Source organism: Phodopus roborovskii, unplaced genomic scaffold, assembly GCF_943737965.1.
Source record: "Phodopus roborovskii unplaced genomic scaffold, PHOROB, whole genome shotgun sequence".
Classification (NCBI taxonomy): domain Eukaryota; kingdom Metazoa; phylum Chordata; class Mammalia; order Rodentia; family Cricetidae; genus Phodopus; species Phodopus roborovskii.
In genome coordinates this window covers 10956849-10980618 of record NW_026126599.1, presented here as the reverse complement: position 1 = coordinate 10980618, position 23770 = coordinate 10956849, and the positions used below count along the sequence as shown (strand labels likewise).

The following is a 23770-nucleotide window of genomic DNA, read 5'->3' as shown; positions in this document are numbered from 1 at the left end:
GGCTCAGCCTGCCTGCTATAAGAATTCCCTACATATTTTCCCTCCTGAAGCCCCAGTCTTCCTTGTCACAGACCCTGGGGTTCATATGTCCAATATCGTATCCCCTTTCTGCCCCTTTTGGGGGTGGCTATTTTTCTGCTGTGCCTGAACACTGGGAGGTCAGGTAGCCTTAAACAGCCCGACAACAAGGCATCCTCCTCCAGCCCTCCCCACTCCCCTTCCTTACTCTATCTTCATCGCCTTGGTCTCAGTCCAGGTGAACCTCTTCAGCAGTGGGGAAGCCAGCAGAGTGCTAGTGTCCAGCTGATAATCCTGCAAAAGCAAACAGGAAGATGACCCTCACTCGCCTGGCTCAGAAGGTACCACAGGGACTCTGGGAAGACACTGGGAGGCACCTCCGAGGTGCTGCCTGCTGCTGCCCTCATCATCCACATCTCTTACCCATTGGCACTGAGCATTTTCTTTATCCTGGCAACTGCAAGACCCTTCTTCCTGAAGGTGAATAGGAAACTACTGGGTCTAAGGAGGTGGCTCAGTGGGTAAAGTGCTTGCTGGGCACAATAGAGGACCTCAAAGTCAGGCTTGGTGGCCCATATCTGTCACCATAGCCCTGGTGGTGGCATGTGGTGACAGAGACAGGTAGATCCTGGGGCTTTCTGGCCAGTTAGTTTAGCTCAAACTGTGGGTTCTGGGCTCCTTGAAAGACCCTGTCTTTAAAAAAAAAACCAAAACCCCAGTAAGGTGAGCAGTTGAGGGAGATGCCTGACCTTGGCCAAGGGACTCCATACACACATTCCATGGGCAAGCACATATGTGTATGTGTACACTCTCGAATGTGGACACACACACATGCAGAGAATGGAAAATTGCATGTAACTGCCTAGCATTTTCCACGTGAAACTTTCATGCAAATGATCATACATGTTAAAACTAATCTTGGTGGTGATCTATGGGTATGTTGTCATACATGAAATCTCTAGGCAATTAGAGGTGGTTGGTTATTTTCCTTGGAGAGTCTATGGCACTGGCAAGCCCCTACTGGCCATAGTGTCCAGGAACTGTTGAAGTTCGGTCATCTTCATCATGGGCTTTTCTATGCACTCTTCATTACTCTGTCACTACAGTGACGATGTTACCATGATTTGCCACATTTTAGGGGTAGCCTAAGCTTGAGAGATCCCAAGGTTTGCTCTGTGTTGTTCCTTCCTTGCATTTGAAACACCCTACTGAGCCACAACACAACATTCCTATCTACTTTATCATGGCATTCTACAGCTTAAAGTGGAAACGTCTTTATATCTTGAAGTTGTCATGCCCCTTTATCTTGTGAGTCTATGTTTGCTTATTTAAAAATGTATATTTATTTTATATGTATGGGTATTTTTTTCCTGCATGTAGGTGTACTACATGCATACCTGGGACCCAAGAAAATGGCTTCAGGTCTCCTGTAACTAGAGTTACAGATGGTTGTGAGCCACCATGTGGGTCCTGGGAACCAAACTTGGATCCTCTGAAAGAACCGGTGCTCTTAACTGCTGTGCTGACTCTCCAACCCCCAGCATCAAGGCTTCTACTCTTGTTTGTTTACTTGTTTTTAAAGACAGGGTTTCTCTTCATAGCTTTTGGAGCCTATCCTGGAACTTGCTTTGCAGACCAGGCTAGCCTCAAACTCACAGAGATCTGCCTGCCTCTGCCTCCCAAGTGCTGGGATCAAAGGTGAGCGACACCACCACCTGGATTGGTTTATAGCATTGTGTTTGACACAGAAGTCCACTTGGAGTACAACAGTCAGCCATACCAGAAGAGCACTCCTGCATAGCCTTCCCCCCGCTTCTTAGTCTCCCAATCCCATGCAAGTTTTTTCCAGATACTTGCTGACCAAAGCCAGGCTACTCTGGTATGATTTGACCAGTGTGTCTGGGTAGAAACTTGGCTGGCTACTCATCTGCAGAGTCTTAGGATGAAGGAGCCTATGTGGACTTCCTTCAGATGTAACTAGAGCACAAAGCCTCTGTTGCATTACAAGGGCCAGCCACTCACACACAGAACCCTCTCAAAGGATGCTGCACCACTAATATCCTGCAAGAGATTCTAGGGAACATATACTTTCCCCTCCCAGGAGCTGGCACAATAGAATGGCCCTCGGAGTGAGCTCCAGGAGATTTTTAAGCCATGGAATTTTCCCTGAAGTCTGACTGTCTGTTCTTCCCCCTCTTGGCCTCTACAGAGCCATCACTGGCCCTTGCTGCCCAAGCTTAGACAAGAAGAGATTTCTGGCAAAGAGTACCAAGTGTTACTGTCACGACTTACTTCAAACATGGAGGTGGCATTTGGGGAGAGCTCCTCAAAGGTCTTGATTCTCTCCAGGCTCATGAATTTGAAAGCATTTACATATCTGATGAAGAAGCAGAAAGAGTCATCAAGGCAGGAAAGTGCACACACCTGGGATGGATGAGGACAGTGTGCAATATGGGTGGGTCCCACCTAACAACCAAAATTCTGGCTGGCTCAGTTTCCTTAGAACCCTCTAGGAATCCTCACAGTGACATCACCTCCTCTGTGTAATCAATTCACACTTTAATTGTAGTCTTCAGAAAAACCTTAAAAGGGCCCACTCCAGTTCCCCATGGAATAAAAAAATGCCAGTCATAGAGGAGACACGAGACCTCATCTGGCCCAAGTGTCTTAGTGACACAAGAGACCAATGCCCCAGGAGGCAGTATGACTCCATCTTATCACTTACTGCTTATCACTTCCTGAAAGGACGTGGGGTGACAAATAAAATGTCCCACTGAGACTTCTCAGCTGATTTAAGTATACAACCAAGGCAAAGAGCCCACATTGCATATTCTGGGCCTCCATCACAATTGTGACAAATGAGTGATATTTGGGAGATTTCTCAGTGACCACCTGCCAATTTTCGTTGATCTATTGGAAAGACCTGATGGGATATTACATTAGATTGCTGCTCATAGGCAAACCCACTCCTCAAGTAGGCCATCGTCTGAGAGTTTTAGTAGCTGCAAGGCCCAAGCTCTTAGGCTACATTCCTTTTGGGTCTCTGGCTAAGCAACATACTAGAAGGGCTGAACCTAGCTTCACACCCTCAACCCATTTCTATGCCATCCACGCTTTGTCGTTTAAAAGGAGATGACTGGCTGGGTGTCAGGTATGAGCAGTGACATCAACCTGTCACCCCTCTGAGCTCTGGGCTGCCTGCTGATTGCTTCAAAACTTGTCATAGATAGCTGTCAGTGTTTTCCAACTGCTACATCTCTCTCCTGTGCTTCTCTGGTAGTGGAACCGAGGTCACGCCTGAAAGCTATGCCCACACAGCTAAAGACCCCAGAAGGCTCTAAAAGGACCCTGGTGACATTAGGAGCCTGGGCAGGGTAAGTCTTCCTGGGTTACAAACTCAGTTCTGTATTTAGGAGTCATACAGTTTGCTAAGTTCTCATCTCTCCAGTTGATAGGTCCATATTTATCAAACAGAGAGATAATATGTACTTGGTAAGATGGTTTTGTACATGAAAGCTGTTTATATGTGCAAAATGCCAGCACAATGCCATACCAGAGCATGTTTCCATGACCACAGGGGCCAACACACATTCCATATGGTGTAACTATCCACATCAGCTAGCACACCTTCTCAGTATTTATTTATTTATGGTTTTTCGAGACAGGGTTTCTCTGTATTGTTTTGGAGCCTGTCCTGGAACTAGCTCTGTAGATGAGGCTGGCCTTGAACTCACAGAGATCCCGCTGCCTCTGCCTCCCGAGTGCTTGGATTAAAGGCATGCACCACCAATTATTTATTCTTTTAGCTTCTGCTCAGTTTCCTTCATAGTAATGCAAGATGTAAAGGTTTGTTAGATGAAAATATAAAACAAAAAGAGAAGGCTGGTTTGTTTCATTGGTTTTTTTGTTTGTTTGTTTTTCGATATAGGGTTTCTCCTTCTAGAACTCACTCAGCAGACCAGGCTGGTCTTGAATTCACAGAGATTTGCCTGCCTCTGCCTCCCAAGTACTGGTATTAAAGGTGTGCAGCACCACCACCCAGTAGTTTTATGTAACTTTTCTTCTTAGTTGTTATTGTTTATGAGACATCATTTTGGTATGTAACCGGGGCTGCTTTAAACTTGTATCTTCCTGAACTCTGGGATTACAGTCCTGTGCCATTACTCTTGTTTATTTAATTTATGTAAAGTTTAACCAAAGTTAATGTTATGAAAATCAGGCTACAGTTCTAGAATAAGATAAGGTAGCTTGAGAAAACACAATGTCTTGTTCATTCCTTTAGAAGTTTAGGAAAAAAGGGAGTGCATAGGCCTCCAACATAGATCAGACATGGCAGAATGTTAACAATGGTTGGATTCAGGAAGCAGAACAAATGCCCAATTCTTTCTTTTCTCTACTTTCCTTCCTCCACGCTCCACCCTCCCCCTTCCTCCTCCATCCCCTCTTCTTTCCATAGTAAAACTGGGGAGCAGAATCTCACCTCACATCCTCAGAGCTTCCGGAATGAAACGGTGGAGCTGTGAAACCATCCTTGAAACAGTCCTCAGAGAAGGTGGGGACTGAATAAGTGAAGCCACTGTTTCTCGTCAGTATGGCATTGATTGGGATGTAGTCTTTACCATCCTAAACACCAGAGACAGACCCCTAATCATAAAAGTTTCTCCTTCAAGTTCACACACATACTCTCATTCACACACATACACACAAACACACACACACACACACACAGTCTAACACATACACACACACTATCAGTCTACACATACACACTCACACACACCACTTTTTACTGCTGTTCTTTCCAGTTCTATTAGGAACACATTTGACCTTCTGATCTAAACTTTACCTGTTGGACATTGGCTTGAAGCAGGTCACCTAGCTTCTCCACGAGTTCTGCGAATCGGGGCCTCTCTTTGGGGTCTCTGTGCCAGCAATCCAACATGATTTGGTAGCTGTCGATGAGAAGCACACAGAAAGAGCTGGACAACAGTGGGGTTGATACAGCCCGCCCTGCACATTCTGATGTGAGGGTTGTCGGTTCGTAGCTCAGACCATGCTTTTTATAATATGTGATGTGGCTTCAGTTTTAGGTTTGTAACATCAGTGCCTGGGGGCACACGCATGTCTACTGAGGCAGAATGACAGACCAACTCTCCTGAACACCTGACTTACCTTCCTTAGGTGCCAGGGCCGGGTCTTGCAGATCAAAGGAGGGGACTTAGGAAAGAGGTGCTCTGTGCAGTTGGGTGTGAGTAAAGCACTCCTCCTATCTCAAGATGATGTCCCCAAAGCTAAAAACAGTTACAGTCTGACCAGTTTGTAATGCCCACTTCATTTCCTTATTTATTTATTTATTTATTTATTTATTTATTTATTTATTTTTGGAGGCAGGGTTTATATAGCCTTGGCTGTCTTAGAACTAGCTCTGTAGAGCAGGCTGACCTTGGACTCACAGAGATCCACCTGTCTCTGCCTCCCAAGTGCTAGGATTAAAGATGTACACCCCTACCACCCAGCCTCCCACTTAATTCTTGGATTGTAATGAAGGCTGGTTCTACTTGGCTTCTCTGTGTGCACCTGACATCTTCACATCCTAACACCTCCTTGGGAAGGGCCTCATTTCCTTGCGAAAAATCCTTACACTTCCTTGGGAAGGTCTGTAGACTTCCTTGGGACGGCCCTTAGATTCTTGGAAGGACTTCCACACTTCCATTGGAAGGGTCTGCAGTGGAGACTGGTGGAAAAGGCCCTAGGGTCACGACACAGGTTGCTTCCAAAACAGGTGAAGAGACAGTAGACTTCAGTAGTTCCTTAGGGTGTGTGCAAGGTTCCCTGTGTGGTGGCTTACTTTTTGCCCAGATTTTCAAAGCCCCTGTTACAAAGTAGTTTCTCAACACTAAGGCAAAACTGGACGGGGCTTCTGGGTTGGAAACATTGTCCTCAGGTTCCTTAGTCAGCAAGTTCGTTTTGCGTTTTGTTTTCTTCTTATATTTTAGCTGTGTTGCTATTGGGCTGTTTGACATATAAACTGGTGTTGGAAGTCTGTATAGACTCCCTGTGCACGGCACATGCCAAGAGTCCCCGAAAACACTGAGCCAAGTGTTCCCTTGCGCTCTCCTGGGGATTTTTCTTTTCTTTGTCTCTTCTTTCTGAGGAGTCTTTGGACCACAGCAGACTCTTGATTACATCAGATCAAAATCTGAGTGGGCTGGGACTTCAGAATGAGGTCTGGATTCATCTCCCCTTCTCTGTACTCAGCACCCTCACACAGTAGCACCAACAAAAGCTCTGCTTGCCCTGTGAAGTCTTCCGTCATAGTGCAGGAATTACTTGTAGTGCTAGAAGCTGAGGGCAGCTCAGGGAAAAGCCCAAGGGACCCTGGGAATCGTTCTACCCTGCCAGTTATGTGACACAGGCTTCCCTGATGGTCCCCAGTGTCTCTTCAAAATATTTTTGTTTTGTCTTAAGGCATGCCATGCCTGACAAAAGCAGTTAAGAAGACAGGGGAGCCTAAGGGAGAGGAGAAAATTGGTAGCAGGAGGGAAATGGGAAAATCACGAGAACAAATGGCCAAAGTGTGGGCAAAATTCCCAGGTGGGGTTTACGCCAGTATCCTGAGGACTCGGTAAAAAGCTGGCTCTGACAGGGTGGTGGTGGCCCATGCCTTTAATTCCAGCACTCAGGAGGCAGAGGCAGGCAGATCTCTGTGAGTTCAAGGCCAGCCTGGTCTATAGAGGGAGTTCCAGGACATGCTCCAAAGCTACACAGAGAAACTGTTCCTCAAAACCAACACCAAACAAACACCTGGCTCTGGCTAGGTGGTGGTGGTGGTGCAAGCCTTAAATTCCAGCACTCAGGAGGTAGACATATGAATTAGAGGCCAGCCTGGTCTACAGAGTGAGAGCTCCAGGACAGCCAGGGCTCCACAGAGAAACCCTGGCTTAAACAAAAACAGCTGGCTCTGCCCTTGCAGACAGCAGAAGAAGGGAGGGGTGATGGATTCTGAGGTGCACACACATCAGAGCTTAGACACAGACCATTACTCACAAGAAATATGGCTGCTCCCTGAGCTGAACTCTTGGACATCCCTCCACATCAATACCAGCCAAGAGTAATGATGTCACTGGACTGTCAGGTACAAGGATTTTTAGCTTTTTGTTTGTTTTTCTAGACAGTTTTTTTTTTTTTTTTTTTTTTCCTGTGTACCAGCTCTAGCTGTCCTGGAACTCACTCTATAGACCAGGCTGACCTCAAACTCACAGAGATCCGCCTGCCTCTGTCTCCCAAACGCTGCGATTAAATGTGTGCGCCATCACCATCCAGTGAAGCTTTACTTCTTGTAGTCTGTTTTGGTATTTTTCCAGATCAGATCTTCAGATCTGCCCTACCTACTCCTCATGATCACGGGAAGTCTACGTGAGACTACATAGGGAAAGCACCAGTCAAGTGCAGCCTGGCCTTATTTCAGCCGCTTCTGCAGTGGTGAAGGGTCCCAGCAAGTCTAAACCCTCTTTGTGCCTAGCAGGCACCTTGGGTCAGTCCATCCCTTACACTTCCCTGAAGAGGATACCAACCAACATTAATAGCTTCCCCTGTGTCTTCCCTGACTATACCTCTGAGTCCTTGGCCTCTCTCATTCAGTTCCCGGGCTTGGCATTGACCTAGCTTGGTCCTTAGATAATGAAGGAAAAAGATGGTGACCTTGCCCTTTGGGCCAGCCCACACTTCCTTCTCAGCCCTTGACTCCTCCCCAGGGCTCCACGGGACCTCATTGTGTGGGTGGGGAGGGGAGGCTGCCTGCCAGTTCAGGAAAGGTGGCGCCACCTCAGGGAGGCCCAAGTCCTTGTCAGCAGCTCCCCCAAACTGCAAGTGTCATCACATTCCTGCTGAGGCCTTGGGATGCTAAAATGGCACAGTTACAGGAAATGGTACCTACAAAGAGTCAAGCTCACCCACTGACAATGGAGAAGCCTGCCCAGAGCCTCTCTCCTCTCTGACTCTCAAAGAACTTCCACAAGCCCATTGGCTAGTCCTAAGGGATTCTAAAGAGGCCTTGCTACCCCACATTTCCTTCCTTTCTTTCTTTATCAATTTATTTCTAAGCTTTTGGAAACAGGTTCTCAAGTAGCTCAGACCAGCCTTGATCTTTATACATAGCTGAAAATGACCTTACATTCTGGATGCTGCTGCTCCCACTCCCAGGGTCCTATGATGAAGACAGTACATGTATGCATTGTTGGGGATGGACCCAGGACCTCGTGCATGCTGGGTAAGCACTACTAAGGTGACTGAGCCACATTCCAAGCCCCACCCATATAGCCCTCTGGAGCCCTCTGGAGCACAGTACAAATCAAGTCCCCAGCCCCCATGGCTCTGTCGATGGAGGCCGGAGCTACAAAGGCCTTGACCTGAGGCGGTGAGTGAACCCTTGCATTCAGTTCCTAGGTGCTATTTGTTCTACCTGGCTTTCTGACTTCAGTTCCCAGCTAAAGTCCTTGAGAGATCAATCAGTGGGTGGGAGAGGAAATAGGGATAGATCCAGAGCACAACCAGTTCAGGAAGCCACTCCCAGCACAGCAAAGCCCACCAGGGACTGGGGCAACATCTCTGAGGAGCTGAAAACAAATCTGTATCCCTTACCTATCACCCCAGGGTGCCCGTGTCCCTTACCTATCACCCCAGGGTGCCCGTGTCCCTTACCTACCACCCAAGGGTTCTCGTGTCCCTTACCTACCACCCCAGGGTTCCTGCATCTCTTACCCACCATCTTGGGGTGCCTGTGCCCCTTACCTACCACCCCAGGGTCCCTGATGAGTGGAGGATGAAGCTTCAAACTCACATTTCAGGCGTTGCATACTCCGGTGCCCTCATTCTCATGCCTTCCTTCAGGCGGCTGCAGAAGTCTTCATCCATCTGCACCCCTGGGTACGGAGAACCCCCTGCAGGGGACAGTGTGGAAAAACACATGCATGTTAAGGTTTCTGGTACAAAAGACCATTGGGGGAGGTACATGGTGGTGCACACTTTTAATTCTTGCACTTGGGAAGCAGAGGCAAACGGATCTCTGAGTTTAAGGCCTGCTAGAACTCAAGCAAACAAATAAGCAAACAAGCCTACCCAAAAGACCATGAGGGGCAATTCAGAGTTGCCCTCATTTCTTCAAAGTGATGTTTTAGCCAGGAATGGAGGCTGAGGCAGGACTGTTAGTTTGAGGCCAGTATGGGCTATCTAGTGACACCCTACCTCAAAAGCCCCAAATAAATATACAGTGATGTTTCAGTGATAGATTTCCAGTGACTGAGGTAACACAGAGGTGTTTGGCAGGCCCTTCCTGAGGGCACATCCTTGGCTGGCTCATGGCCATCTCTGTTTGGTCAGGGAAGGGGCAATCTGAAGTGTCCCTGTCCTGGCCTCACAGACAACTTGAAAAACATCTAATTCTTAGGCACTCATGCCATGGGTTAATAACCTGTCTTTGGAAAACCAATGGACAGCTGGGCTGTGGTGGCACACACCTTTAATTCCAGCACCCAGGAGGCAGAGGCAGGGGGATCTCTGTGAGTTTGAGGACAGCCTGGTCTACAGATCAAGTTCCAGCACAGGCTCTGGCTCCAAAGCTACACAGAGAAACCCTGTCTCAAAAAAAAAAAAAAAAAAAAAAAAAAAAAAGACCAATGGATGTTGGTGAGGCTACTGGTGGACCACTCAAACTTCCCAGACGGCCTTCATTCCAAGGCTTTGGGAATGAAGGATTGAAGGATTATGACAAGTCTAAAGGACAGAGCCTTGGGTTCCAGTGCAGGGCTGACTAGGGTGGATGGAGGTTTTTAGGGGTACCAGGATACTACGCTGTCTTTGCTAGCACCAGTAGCCAATCCTCTGTGGGTAGCCTGGGCTAGATAAGGTGGACAAAGCATTGCAATATGCTTAACCTTGCAGCCAAGGCCACCCCAGCATGTGTTTGTCTGTACTTTCTAGTGATCACTGCTGGTAGGAAGCAGCTGGGAGACACGCAGAACTTGGCACGGTGTCACTACAAGGCCATTATAGCCACCGAGCTGCTTTCCAGGAGTGGAAACAACAGGTGCCTGTCCTCGAAAGCAGGGGGATGATCTGGACACATTACAGAAAACTCGGGCTGTTACTGTGGGAGACAAAGCCTGAAGATTTTTGGCTAATCCTCACACTTGGGAGGTCTCATAGCATCCCTGTCTGAGCAGGTGCAGATCCTGTGCCCATCTGTAGGGATGAGGCTCTGAAAGTTTCTAGAAACCCAGAGGAGGTAGGCATTGGCTGCTCTTGTAGAGGACCTGGACTCAATCTTCAGCCCCACTTCCATCCTGGTTCAGAAGATCTGATGCCCTCTCCTGGCCTCCTCAGGCACTGATTACACATAGTACATACACAGAACTTGTAGGAGCACACACACACACACACACACACACACACACATACACACACACACACACACACACAAGTCCATAGTGGATAGTTCTGAGCAAACCTAGCTAGAAACAAAACAAAAAACCTAATCAGAACTTTTTATTGCTCGTCTGCATAAGCTAGTGTGCAAAGCTATACCAGGCATTAGAATCAAAGGTATTAGATCAAGACCAGCTGCCTCTAACAATGCTTGCTAATGGTCCGGCTGTGTACATCAAGGCCTTTCCCCAGAAGAAATTCTGAGGGAATGGATGTGTGGAGGAAAGGGGTGAAGACATGAGGACTGGTATTGCAGAAACTGGAGAAAGGAGCAAAGGACAGACAGCTCTGTCTCTAGATTTTCTGCCACCGGACTTTGTCAACAATGGTTTGAACACTTTCTATAGTAGTGTATGTACATCCACATCACTGTCATCTCCCAGTGGCTCCACCCAGATTTGCAATGGGTTCAAGTGCAGACCTCAGACTTGGATGTGTCCATAGGATGCTCTGCAATAGGACACACAGACATTTGCTTCTGGGATGCTGTAACCCCTCCCTTCTCCATATTTACCTAAGGAGAAGATCTCCCATAGCAACACTCCATAGGACCACACGTCGCTCTTGGTGCTGTAGATCTTGTCAAAGATGGATTCAGGAGCCATCCATTTCAGGGGGAGTCGAGTCTGGAAGAGGAAAAGGGGCCTTGAGCATGAAAACAAAGCACTGTCTGCAGGGCCCAGGGCCCCTTCAACTTAACACTTATGCAGAACCAGAGCAGCTGTGGTTTCCTACACCACAGAAAACCATAGGGCATGTGACATGTTGCTAAGAGAGAGCATTAGATGCTACTCCATCTCTGAGGACCAGGCATGGCAGGTAGACTTTTCTGGTGCACCCAGCAGGTCCTTATTCCATGGATCTTAAAAGAAGCTGTGCTGTCATGATCCCCTCCACACCTACACAGGGACTTGGTAAAGTGGTCTGAATTAGGAAACACCCTGAAAATTGATAGCAATTCTTACGAATTTTTTTTTTTTTCTGAGAAGGGGGATTTTGAAAGACATCCCTATGTAAAAAGATGGGCTGTTAAGTCTTGAACTGAGGGCTAGATGTGGCTCAGGAGTGGAATGTGTATTTGAATCAGACGAGGCCCTGGCTTCAGTCTCCTTTCAATCTCCTGCATCCCTTGGAAGGAAGAAAGATGATATTGTATTAAAGTGTTTTCCAGGGGCTGGAGAGATGGCTCAGAGGTTAAGAGCACTGACTACTCTTCTAGAGGCCCTGAGTTCAATTCCCAGCAACCACATGGTACCTCACAACCATCAGTCATGAGATCTAGTGCCCTCTTCTGGCATGTAGGCAAATATGCAGGCAGAACACTGTATATGCAATAAAAACAAGTAAATAAATTTTTAAAAAGTGTTTTCCATTTAGGAGAGTATGTGGCTGGATTTCAAGCATGCAGACCAGTCCCTCTCTTTCATACAGCAGGGACAATAGTGAATTAGCTGGGAGCTGGGCTGGTGGGGGTTAGCAAGGTGTCTGGGACAGCGGGGAGACAAAGACTGTGGAGAAACAGAGACACTGAGTCAGGGACAGCAGAGGAACAACCTGAAACATGGACAGAGTCCAGCATTCCACTAGAAGCCGGACTCTCTCAGAAAAAAAGTGACTGAAGGGCTGGAGAGATGGCTCAGCGGTTAAGAGCACTAGCTGCTTTCCCAGAGGACCTGGGTTCAGTTCCTAGCACCCCACATAGTAACTCACAACCATGTGTACCTCCAGTCCCAGGGGATCTGGCACCCTCTTCTGGACTCCTCAGGCACTGCATGCATGTGGTGTACAGACATAAATTCAAGTAAACCAACCATACTTACAAAATAAAATTGAAGTTAAAAAAAAAAAAAAAAAAAACAAAAGGCAAAGAAAGAGTGACTAAGAAGGGGTTCTAAAAGTGTGGTCTGGGGGCATTCACATAACACGGTCCAGAAACTTGGTAAAAATGCAGATTCCCATCAATCACCCCCCTCCCCACATTCTGCATCAAGGGGTATGGGGTGAGGACAGACAGCTGTGGCTCAGAAGGCTGCTGTGTGGTATGACTATTTCCACAGTCTGACAGCCTCTGCTGCAGAACAATCCAGAGAGCCAGTCACAGGCTGAAGCCCTCCTGGCAGAGGCCAGACAAGAGAGGACACCAGAGGTCACCCAGTTAGTGACAAATAACATTATGTTCTAAACCAAATGGGGAAGAGAGGCCAGTGTGAGCCAGAAGGGAGATGGGTCCCATGAAAGGCATCCCTGGGGGTAAGCAGCTTCCTCCCTTCAAGATAGTTCGTCCCGTCCCCCCACTTTTCCCGGAGGTACAGCCACCTGCTGAATCAATCATTTGGGTTTATCTGAGGGGAAGAGGTCACACTGTTCTTTCCAGTGTGACATGGAACTCCGCTAGGGGTGGCAGGCAAGGACTGATGTGGTCTCTGAGGGCCTAGCACGCTGCTTAGACTAACAAGCCTCGTGTGGTCCTCTCAGGGTGCAGAGACAGACAGAAGATGCCACCATGAGGCTTCTCAGGGACACAGCTCCTCCGGACCATCACATGAGAATTTGGGTGGGGGGGAATGACTGCCTGGGAAGTGTACATCTTTACAAGGGCTTCAGTCTGTGGTGTAAGAATGACAGGGTAGAAATGAATCAAATATACACCCGCTGACTCACATCTCCTTTTCTCACATAGTCAGGGTTCTTATAAATATCCCGGGCCAGGCCAAAGTCGCAAATCTTCACAACATTGTTCTCAGATAAAAGGATGTTTCGTGCTGCCAGGTCTCGGTGAATGCACTATAATAAAACAGTTATGTAATGAACCCACTTCCTTAATCCAGCTGCTTAATTTCCTGTATCCACTCTGGGTCATAATTCTTTTTTTATTTTTTTAAATGTGTGTGTGTGTGTGTGTGTGTGTGTGTTGTGCACTTGTGTAAGCATGCACGTAGAGGACAACTTGTGGAAGTCATTTCTCTCCCGGGATTGAGTTTAGGTCATCAAATTTGTCAGCAAGATCCTTTACCAGCTGAGCCATCTCACAGGCCATAGTTTTCCCATCCTTAACTCTAAGCTCCATTTCATATGTGGGAAAGGAAGAAAGTCCCAGCACACACTCAGTTGCCATAAACACAGTGCACTTCTGCGCAAGTAGAGTCCAGGAGGCCCCAAAGACAAGTTCTAGATTAGCCAGGCTCCTGTTCTGCCGGAAGTGTACTGGTCAACCCCACTGACGGTCTGAATTACTCCAGAGAGTGAGATTTCTCCACAACCTTTTAGATCAGATCTTTGGGAGCTTTGGATCAGTGTGGTTTATTTTGTCTGCTGCTGCTGCTGTCTTTAAAACAGAATTCTGAGCTGGCTGTGCATTCAGGAGGCAGAGGCAGGGGGAATCTCTGTGAAGTCCAGGTCAGCCTGGTCTACAAAGCAAGTTCCAGGACAGCCAGAGCTGCACAGAGCCCTGCCGTGTAATGACATTGATCGTGAACTCGGCCAGGTTGGTGTGTAACCAGGGATCCTCCTGCCTCAGTCTCCCGAGTCCTGGGATAGCCACAGCTGGGCTTGAGCTGAGGTTCTTTTGGGAAGCCCCATGTGGGTGTACCAGAACAGCTTCTCTGTGAAGCCTGGACAGTTTGGAAATGTAATAGAGTGCTCTGTGGAAGACGGTGCTGGGTTCATGTAGTTCAAACACCCAGGAAGATCTTCTACCCTTAAGTTAAATTCACCCCTCCTCCGATACCACTTCACATCAGAGCAAATCAAGGTCATTGTGGTGATGCCTACTGTACAGTTCAGAATATAAGTATAAACAAATCCTAGAAATATGGCTTTACAGTAGAGGCCTCACTGAGACAAAATGTAGAAGAATGGATTTTCAAAGTTTTCACTGTAAAGTTATGAAACATTTAACCTGATTTAAACATTACCCAGCATATACATGTATTAAAACTTGACATCATTAATACACACTAATTAACATATATAATTTATATGTTTTTATGCATCAGTTAAGTCAAAATAAAAGTCGGGAATGGGGGAGAAAAACTAGAGGCAAATGTGCATTTCTCTTCCGGGCAGGTTGTAAGTTTGATAACATAGATGAAAATAAGATTTAAAATGTAAATCAAGAGCTTTTGAAAAACTCAAAACCTCTCTCTATGCACGGCAGCCGTCTTCCAGTAACTGGCCAAAATGAGAAACACGAAGGGAAGAGGAGGAGCACTCGCTACATGCTCTCTCGGCCTTTTAGGAAGCATGGAGTTGTTCCTTTGGCCACGTATATGCGAATCTCCAAGAAGGGTGATCCTGTAGACATCAAGGGGATGGGCACTGTTCAAAAAGGAATGCCCCACAAGTGTTACCATGGCAAGATAGGCAGAGTCAAAATGTCACCCAGCATGCCGTGAGCATCACTGTAAACAAACAAGGGCATGATTCTTGCCAAGGGGATTAACGTGCGGATTGAGCACATAAAAGCACTCTGAGAGCAGAGACAGCTTCCTGAAGCGGGTGAAGGAGAACGACCAGAAGAAAAAGGAAGCTAAGGAGAAGGGCACCTGGGTTCAGCTCAAGTGCCAGGTGAGATCCAAACCAGGCAGCGCTTACTACTATTAGTAGTAGCCTTGAGGAATCTTTAATTAAAGCTTTGTTGACTTTTCGGAATGTTTTCATAGTCCTTTTCTTTACCAGCCTGCTCCACCCAGAGAAGCACACTTTGTGAGAACAAATGGGAAGGAGCCTGAGCTGCTGGAGCCCTTCCCATATGAATTCATGGCCTGATGTACAAAAAAAGACCCGGAATGTAAAGGGTTTTTCTTAAAAGAAAGAAAGAAAGAGAAAGCAGGGAAAACTGTAAAGAGATGAGCTGACCTTTCTGGAGGACAGAAACTCCATGCCTCTGGCCACTTGGAAACTGTAGGAAATCAGGTCTTCCATGGTGAGGGGCTGCTTGGAGATCTCACTGTAGTAATCTAGCAAGAGTTAGAAACTTGTCAAGCCTTTTGGGACTGGGCCAAATCCCAGTTTATTAAGCAATATTCACAAAACATAAAACAAACCAACAAGGGCACCAGGGTTCATTTGCAAGAGAATTTGAGTCTCAACATGAATCTCAGGGATATTTCCAGACCTTGGGAGTGGGGGTGGGGGGTGGGTGGGAATGGGTGACCTGTTAAGACAGAAAGAAGAGAACAGTTCTTATCATAGCAACGCTATAAATAATCTTTATTCAAATCTTGTCTCTCCAGGACATTACCCTCATTCCCAGGATGTTTATTGGGGTGATAAACACTAAAAAAAAAAAAACCCAAATGTGTGAGATGCCCAGTACATTGTAAAAATACCCCAGATGGAGGCCAGGAAGGAATGAATACCTACCCTCGTCTTCTTCAGCGTCGCTCACGCTTCTGTCTTCCTGAAAGCCCGAGCTGGCGAAACTCTCACTGCTGTTGACACTGTCTAGTCTGGGTTTCTGGTCCTGTTCCAGGCCTGGCTCCAGGTTTTCTTTCTTGGGCTCTGAATGCAAGGCTGCTTCCTTAGAACAGACAAGAAACACAGGTGTGAGAGGGGTCCAACGAGGATTGGAGGAGCCACGGCATAGGGTGGTGGCACTGGCTCCTGAGGATATCCCAGGATGGAGCCCCTTTCACGCCCTTGCTTAGGCTCCTAGAGAACATCTTAAGTCAACTGACAGAGGTCCCTGGCAGCTGATAAATATTGAGCACTTAGTGTGACTAACATATACTTTCTCGATTTTCCCAAGAGTTTATGTTGTTATCTGCTCTCATGCTTGCACACCAGAAGAGGGCATCAGGTCTCATTCTAGATGGTTGTGAGCCACCATGTGGTTGCTGAGAATTGAACTCAGGTCCTCTGGGAGAACAGCAAGTGCTCTTAACCTCTGAGCCATCTCTTCAGCCCCAATTGTGAATGTGTGTGTTTGGGGGGGGGGTTTAAGAGATTTATTTTATTTTTATTTTTGTGCATGTGAACATTAATGTGTCCACAGAAGTTAGACAACATCATTGGGATCATAGTAGGTTATAAGCCACCCAATACGGGTGCTGGGAACTGAACTCTGGTTCTCTGCAAGAGCATGGCGTGCTCTTAACTGTTTAGTTTTTCCAGGAAGGGTTTTTCTGTATTGCTTTGAAGCCTGTCCTGGAACTAGCTCTGTAGACCAGGCTGGCCTCGAACTCACAGAGATCAGCCTGCTTCTGCCTCTGCCTCCTGAGTGCTGGGATTAAAGGCATGCATCACCAACACCCGGCTCTTTCCCACTCTTCAAACAATTTGGACACAAGCAGGTTCTGAATAGTTATGTCCTCAAAGCCATACCTACTAATTGGCAAAGCCTGACATGCAGCTTGGAAAACTCCCAAGTCTGTGTTCTCCACTGCTTTTCATGGCACATGACATTTTGCTTGAAAGGTGACATAGGCCTTCAAGACTTGTCACTCAATGACGTGAATAGGGCTCAGGTTACCAGTTCTTTTGGTTTCTTGGGGGAGAGGAGAGAAGATAAACTTTTCTCTGGATTTCCCTTTCATTCAAGATGAGGATGCTGCCTATACCAACCAGTCCATCCTAAGGAAGAGCAAAGACCACTCGCTCTGAGCATCATAAGTTTGGTGCTTTTTTTTTTCTGTGTTCTCTAACCATTCTCCTTGCTCTTCTATTAATTGTACAATCTTGGGCAAATCCCCTTATTTTTCTGAGTTTCATATTTGTAGCATGAATTCTAATTATTCTTTTTTAAAAACTTCTTTAAAATTTTTATTATGTATACAGTGTTCTGCCTGCACCACAGAAGAGGCACCGGATCTCATTATGGATGGTTGTGAGGCACCATGTGGTTGCTGGGAATTGAACTCAGGTCCTCTGGAAGAGCAGCCAGTGCTCTTAACCGCTGAGCCATCTCTCAGCCTCTTTAATTGTTTCTAATAATAAAAACTCAGAGTCAGATATGGGGAATAAAGCTGAAGATCAGAGAAGAAAAGTGGCCTTCCACTAGAGAGTTCTCACCTGTACCAATGCTCAGAGCAAAGGGATGTTCCTGTCCTCAGACTGCTTAGACTGCATTGCTCCTCAGACTGCACTGAGCTCCGGTCTCCTCCCACCTTAAAATCCTCTCTCCACCCAGCCATATCACTCCTGTGTCTACCTCCCTAGCGCTGTGATTAAAGGTGTGGGATCCCAAGTGCTGGAATCACCTTTGTGTGAGCCCTATTTTGTCTTTTAGACAGGATTCAATCTCATGTAGTCCAGGGTGGACTTGAACTAACAGAGATCCCTCTGCCTCTGTAACCTGAGTGCTGGGATTAAAGGTGTGTACCACCACTGCCTGACCTCTATGGCTGTGGCTAGCTTTGCACTCTGATCTACAGGCAAGTTTTATTTGTTAGCTCATAAACAAAATATCATCACACATTTTCCTCATCTAAAAGGCCTTATCTTACATTTTGTGACTCATAGGAAAGGATTTACATGTTCTAGTGTTTTGCCTTCAATAATTCATCTGCTACTTGACACTTGAAACACATCCTGTCCAGTGGCTTTTAGGATTGGACTGTGTACCATGTATGCAGCCTAGGTTCTGTTAGATGGCAATGTCTAGACAGTTGCTGGGAAGGAATGAGATTCAGGGGCATAGCAGCCTGTTGATCCTGCTTTGAGTTTTCTAGAAATGTCTGAGTAGTGGGAGTGGTCCTTCCACTAGAGGGCATAGTGGAGCAAGCAGAAGATCCAGCATACTTTAGGAGGGACAGCTCCAACCCTGAGATACAGGGTACAGTGGTTCCCACACCAAGAATAGAGACTATCCTGGGAACACACCCTACCCACACACTCCTTTCTGTCAGGTCCTTGGAGAGAGTTTTGCTGCCTGGAATTTCAGGCCTGGAAGGAATGTGAAAAGCCCAGACACCTTTTCCTCAGGGCAGGTAACAAACAAACAAACGAACAAAGCGAACATCGTTTTTCTCTCTTTGAGGCCATTAGCTTGCTCAGATGGAGACTAGAATTTTATGTTCTGGAAATTTACTGCCTCTTCCCTCATACCTCCCTGAAACTAAAACATGGAAGCTGTCCCCAAGTCACCTTACCCTTCCTCTGACCCCTAATCAATGGTATACTGGGTTAATTTAGTGGATTCTGGAAGAACAGTGGATTTATTACAAAGTATTGTTAAGAATCTTGACCAACTTGGGAAATAATAGAACCTACTTTCAATTTTGTCTTTTGGGCTGCTCCTTTGTCTGTCTCTCTCTATTCCTTTAGACTCCCAATGTGACAGATATTCATGAGTTTTCCACAAAACACAGCTCCACCAAGTACCACGGGGAGGCAATCATTAAATATAGCCCCAAAAGGAAGCAAGCTCTTCCAAACAAAGGATGCACAAACCCAAACGTTCCATCCTGCCAAGTCCCTGGGGTGTTCTGAGGGCTAAGCACTTCCTGAACCCAGTCTAGGACATCAGGACTGACAGGAATCTGTGCTGCTCTTGGCTCAGAGCACCCACCACTGCACCCCTTATTTATTGGGGTTCATAGGGAAAGTTCTAAAACAGGGACTGAATTGAGATAGGTCTTTCTCTTGTCTTCATCTTGTGGCCACTATATCCTTTAGTTAGTTTATTATATGATTATATATTTATTTGTGTTTGTGTGCATGTATGAATGTGGAGGCCAGGGAACAACTTTCTGGAGTTGGTTCCTTCCTATTGTGTGGGATTCAGAGATCAAACTCCGGTCATCAGGCTTGGCAGCAAGCACCTTTACCTAAGGCTGAGCTGTCCTGTTAACCATTACCGATTTCTTGACTTCTCTGGCTACATATATAGTCTCAGAGCTCATTGTTAAAGATGGGAAATACAGTTGAGTAGTGGTGACACTCACCTTTAATTCCAGCACCTCAGAGGCAGAGACAGGTAGATCTCTTTGAGTTCCAGGACAGCCTGTTCTACATAGGAGTTTCTGGACAGCCAGAGATACATAGTAAAACCCTGTCTCAAAAGGGGGGTGGTGGTATGTAGTATATTCTCAACTGGCTGGTAGAGCAACTATGTCTTTGATAAAATCAGTCTGGATGAAAGAACGGGCCAGCTGTCCAGTACTTTGTTTTTGTGAATTTGTTTTTTGTGAAGGGTCTCTTTCCATATATGTATATATTTATTTAAATTATGTGTACACATGTGCATAGGAGCACAGATACCCGGGGCTGTCTGATGTGGGTGCCGGGAACTGAACTCTGGAACTTTGGAAGAACAGCAAGACCTTTTAACTGCTGAACCATCTCTCTGGCCCTGGTCTCACATTTTCCAGGCTTGAACACATGGCTCACACATCTTAGACCCTGGAGTAGCTAGGATTGCAGGTATATACCACAACATCTGGCTGTATCCTGTGGTTCAATTTATATACAAAGACTCTCCCCTAAATGGTAGAGATGGACACATACCTCCACCATATAGCTGAACCCTCTATGTCTGTGTCTCCTTCTCTATCTCTGACTCTCTCAATCTCTGTCTTTCCAGTGCAGGAGAAGGGATGGATATAGGGCCTCACACACGATAGGCAAGCACTCCCCACTGAGCTATGCCCCATCCTTCAACATCCCAGTGGATCAAAGATGACGAAAGGTGACAACAAATCACTTAAGGGAAGAGTTTCGTTTTCCCAACAATCCCATCCTGGGTTCTATTATTAGCGCCACTTAATGCACAAGGAACTGAAACGGAGAGAGATTGAGTAACTTGTTCAAGGTCTGGTTTCAGGAGAGGAGACGCAGGACTTAAATCTGGAAAGTCTGGTTCTGGGGCCAGAGAGCTTGTCTCCAGTGTGCTCCTGACTGCCACTGCCAGTGACTGGCTAACATTTTCAATCACTGTCTCACAGACTTCTTCAGCCCAGACATGGGCACAGCCATGGTACCACAGAACACACCACAATGTTTGAATATATTGTTTCTTCTTCAGAGTCAATGATTCTTTAAAGACTTGTGTGTCCTCCATTCTTGGCCCAGGTCTTCTCGTTTGTCTTGTGTGTGTGTGTGTGTGTGTGTGTGTGTGTGTGTGTGTGTGTGTGTGTGTGTGTGTAGTTCTGGGGCTCAATCCTAGGGTCTGCTAGCAACCAGGCCAGTTTCCTGTCCAGTCCTTCCGATATTCCTCTTGTTACATGGCACAGCTTTACTTAGTGGATCAGGTTTATTGAGGGGCTGGAGGAAATGACTCAGTAAGAACAATTGCTGCCAAAGTATGAGGACCTAAGTTCCGATCCCCAGCACAAATGTAAAAAAATAGTCCATAAGCCTGTTATCCCAGCCTGTAATCCCAGCACTTGGGAGGCAGAGACAGGAGGATCTCTGAGTTCCAGGCCAGCCTGGTCTACAGAGTGAGTGCTAGGACAGCTAGAGCTATACACAGAAACCCTGTCTTGAAAACAAAAACAAGCAAGCAAAACTCACGGGCCATTGCTTTGCACACTTATAACTCTAGTGCTATGGGGAGTGGAGACAAAAGGACCACTGGGGCTTGCTGGCTGCCAGCCTTGCTCCAGGCAAGGACTGATAGAGCAAGACAGCCAGTACACGCATGTGGCCTGTGCATGCATACCTACACACACACAATTATATAATAACAACAATAATACAAGAGGAAGCGCAAAAGACAGTAAACAAAACTGTTTCTAGCTCTGGCCCGTCACTGCTCTATTGGCGACTACAAACCTTACTCAACTGTTTGTTTTCTTGGTTTATCTATTAAGTGGAGACAAGTATATTCATTATTATTACTTTAAGAAACAAATGTCTTGGGGCTAGCCTCCATGGATAAAGTGCTCATTGTGTAAAGACGATGACCTCGGTTCAGATCCCCAGCAGCTACGTAAAATCACTACAGAGTGAGTTCCAGGACAGCCAAGGCTTCACAGAGAAACCCTGCCTCAAAAAACAAACAAAACAAAAACAAACAAACAAACAAAAAACCCACCACCACCAAAAACCTAGAGTCTCCCAAGGAGACAGAGCTTTAATTGAGGAATTTTCTCGGTCACATTGGTCCGTGGGGGCATGCTTGTTGTTTTTGTTACAGGGCCATCCCTAGGCAGGTGGGCCTGGGCCAAGGAAGAAAGGGAGCTGACGAAGGCCGGGGAAGGGAGCCAGTGAGCAGTGTTCCTCTGTCATCCTTGCTGGGGTTTCTGCCAACTGCCATCAGTGATAGACTGGGTTCAGGACATAAGCCACAGCAACAGAAGGACAAATCCTTACCTTGTTAAGAAAGAAGAAGTCACGTTTGCTCTTGAGGTAGTTGGACAGGTTTCCATATTTGCAGTACTCCACGATCACCATCAGAGGCCCTGCAGTCCAAACGGCACAGGCTCAGCCACACCAGGCAGCCATTAGACAGCTTCCAGGCAGGCAGCCCTTGAGATCTCAAACTAACCTGTTTTTATATGCGTAGGGCCTCCCAGTGCAACTGGGAGGAGAGGCCATGAATCAACTACTCAATTCAGCCTCTGCAGCATAGAAATGGCCCTTGTGAATATAACCAAGAATACGACCTCGCTCCAATAAAGTTTTATGAACATGGGCATTTATATGTCATGCTACAAAAATATTATTTTCTCTCTTTAGCTCCCACCCTATTTAAAGGGGGTAAGCCATTCTGAGCACACAGGCTGCTTGCCCTCTACCCACTACATTGAAGGTCTTAGGCGGTACCATGGAGGCCTCCGTTGTACGGCTCTGTGCTTCCCCAACAGCACAGAACTACTTCCGGGCAGAAGTGGACAAGGCCCCTGAAGTCTAGTGGCTAGTAACCAACAAACTCCATAGACCTCTGTGAGGAGAGCACTAGGCAGGTACCTGGTGTGCCGTGAAGTCTCACTGAGGATAAGACTCTGGAAAAGTGACTTTTTCAGTTTTTATCAATACTTTACTGGCTTTTCAATTCTGATATCACCCCCTTGTCCCTCAGGGTCCCAGAAAGGAAGTTGCTTCAAGAGCTGGGGTCGCCCCACCACAGAGCAGGCCTGGCTGGGCCCAGCTGCTCAGTCTCAGAGGCTTTATTCTATCTTCCAGGTTCAATGTTGAGGCAGATGGAAAGTGGTCACTGGGGCAGCTGCTCGAAGAAGGCTAATCCAAGGTTAGAAGCTACGGGGCCTTGTCTGGCTCACTAGGACTTTGTGTTTCCAGCCTCCCTTAGCCCGTCTTTCTACTTGTGATCTCCTTTTCTTACCTCTGTTGCTCCATGTCTGCTTTCTGTGTTGGGAAACTGAAGACCTTTTGTGTACAATCCCTCAGCACCTTCATGACTGGAGCTTCTGTCTACATCTACACTCAAGGACTAACCTTACCATAGCGGAATTAAAATCAGCAAGGGCATGCTTGGGCCCAACAGTCTTCAGTGCAGCCCTGCTCCTGTTCCCTGGCCCTGTGGCAAACAAAGGCCTGTCCTGATGGCCACTTAGAAGCAAGGGGCCCTTCTGGTTAATTCCCATGGCACCTCCTCTTGGGATTTCACCAGTTGTGCTTGCTGTGAGGCTGAGGGAGCCATAGTCACACACACACACACACACACACACACACCCCAAGTCATCCTAAGAGAAAAAGGCCCGCCATTTGACCTAGAATCCGGGGAAAGATAATCTAAAATGGAGTGGCTTTCTTCCAAAGCACTGGGTGGCCATTTTCTCAGGGGTGAAGGAAGGGAATTATATGAGTCAAGTGCTCCCCTCTTGTGAGTCGAGCTCCCTTCTCAGCTTGGGCAAAGCAGACAGCACAGCCCCCTCCCTCCACTTTCTTCCTTTACCTCCTTGCTTGGTGCAGGCACCCAGGAGGTTAACCACGTTCAGATGATGGCCGATGTGAGTCAAAATCTTGAGTTCAGTCATCAGAGCCTTGTACTCACTAGCCGTGGCCCCCTCTGTGTGAGAAGCAAGAAGAGTCAGGGTATGTATGGGACAGTGGGACTGCTTCCGCCCCGAAACTGCGTTCCTGCCATCCGTGTTTGTCATTTCTCACCCTGGGTTGCTTCATTCACTTCCCCACATTCTGCAAAAGGCCAAGTCACCAGACTGTTTTTATTCCTCCTACCCTCCTGAGCCAACATCCTTTGAATCGAGGTGAGGCCCGCTGTGTTGGTGGGGTTAGTCACTGGACATTTCCTTTTGGTGGCCCTGGCTGTGCTCAACAATGTGCTGACTCAGAATTGGCCACCTTATGACCTCCAGAGGCTTCCCTTCAAGCAGAAACAGGTGAGGCAAGACCCCTTCAAGCAGGGGGC

The 23770-nt window shown here is 46.9% G+C and overlaps 1 protein-coding gene across 1 annotated transcript in view; it reads right to left on the bottom strand.

Moving 5' to 3' along the window:
- Positions 1-23770, bottom strand: part of Flt1 (fms related receptor tyrosine kinase 1) — a 158070-nt gene that overhangs the window by 5108 nt on the left and 129192 nt on the right. Inside the window, exons 19-29 of the mRNA XM_051205137.1 lie at positions 23297-23410; positions 21754-21842; positions 15865-16021; positions 15358-15458; positions 13162-13284; positions 11015-11126; positions 8858-8957; positions 4865-4970; positions 4499-4641; positions 2311-2395; positions 227-312 (exon numbers count right to left, since the gene is read on the bottom strand). Of these exons, the coding sequence (XP_051061094.1) occupies positions 227-312; positions 2311-2395; positions 4499-4641; positions 4865-4970; positions 8858-8957; positions 11015-11126; positions 13162-13284; positions 15358-15458; positions 15865-16021; positions 21754-21842; positions 23297-23410 (1216 nt within the window). The remainder of the gene's footprint in view (positions 1-226; positions 313-2310; positions 2396-4498; positions 4642-4864; positions 4971-8857; positions 8958-11014; positions 11127-13161; positions 13285-15357; positions 15459-15864; positions 16022-21753; positions 21843-23296; positions 23411-23770) is intronic.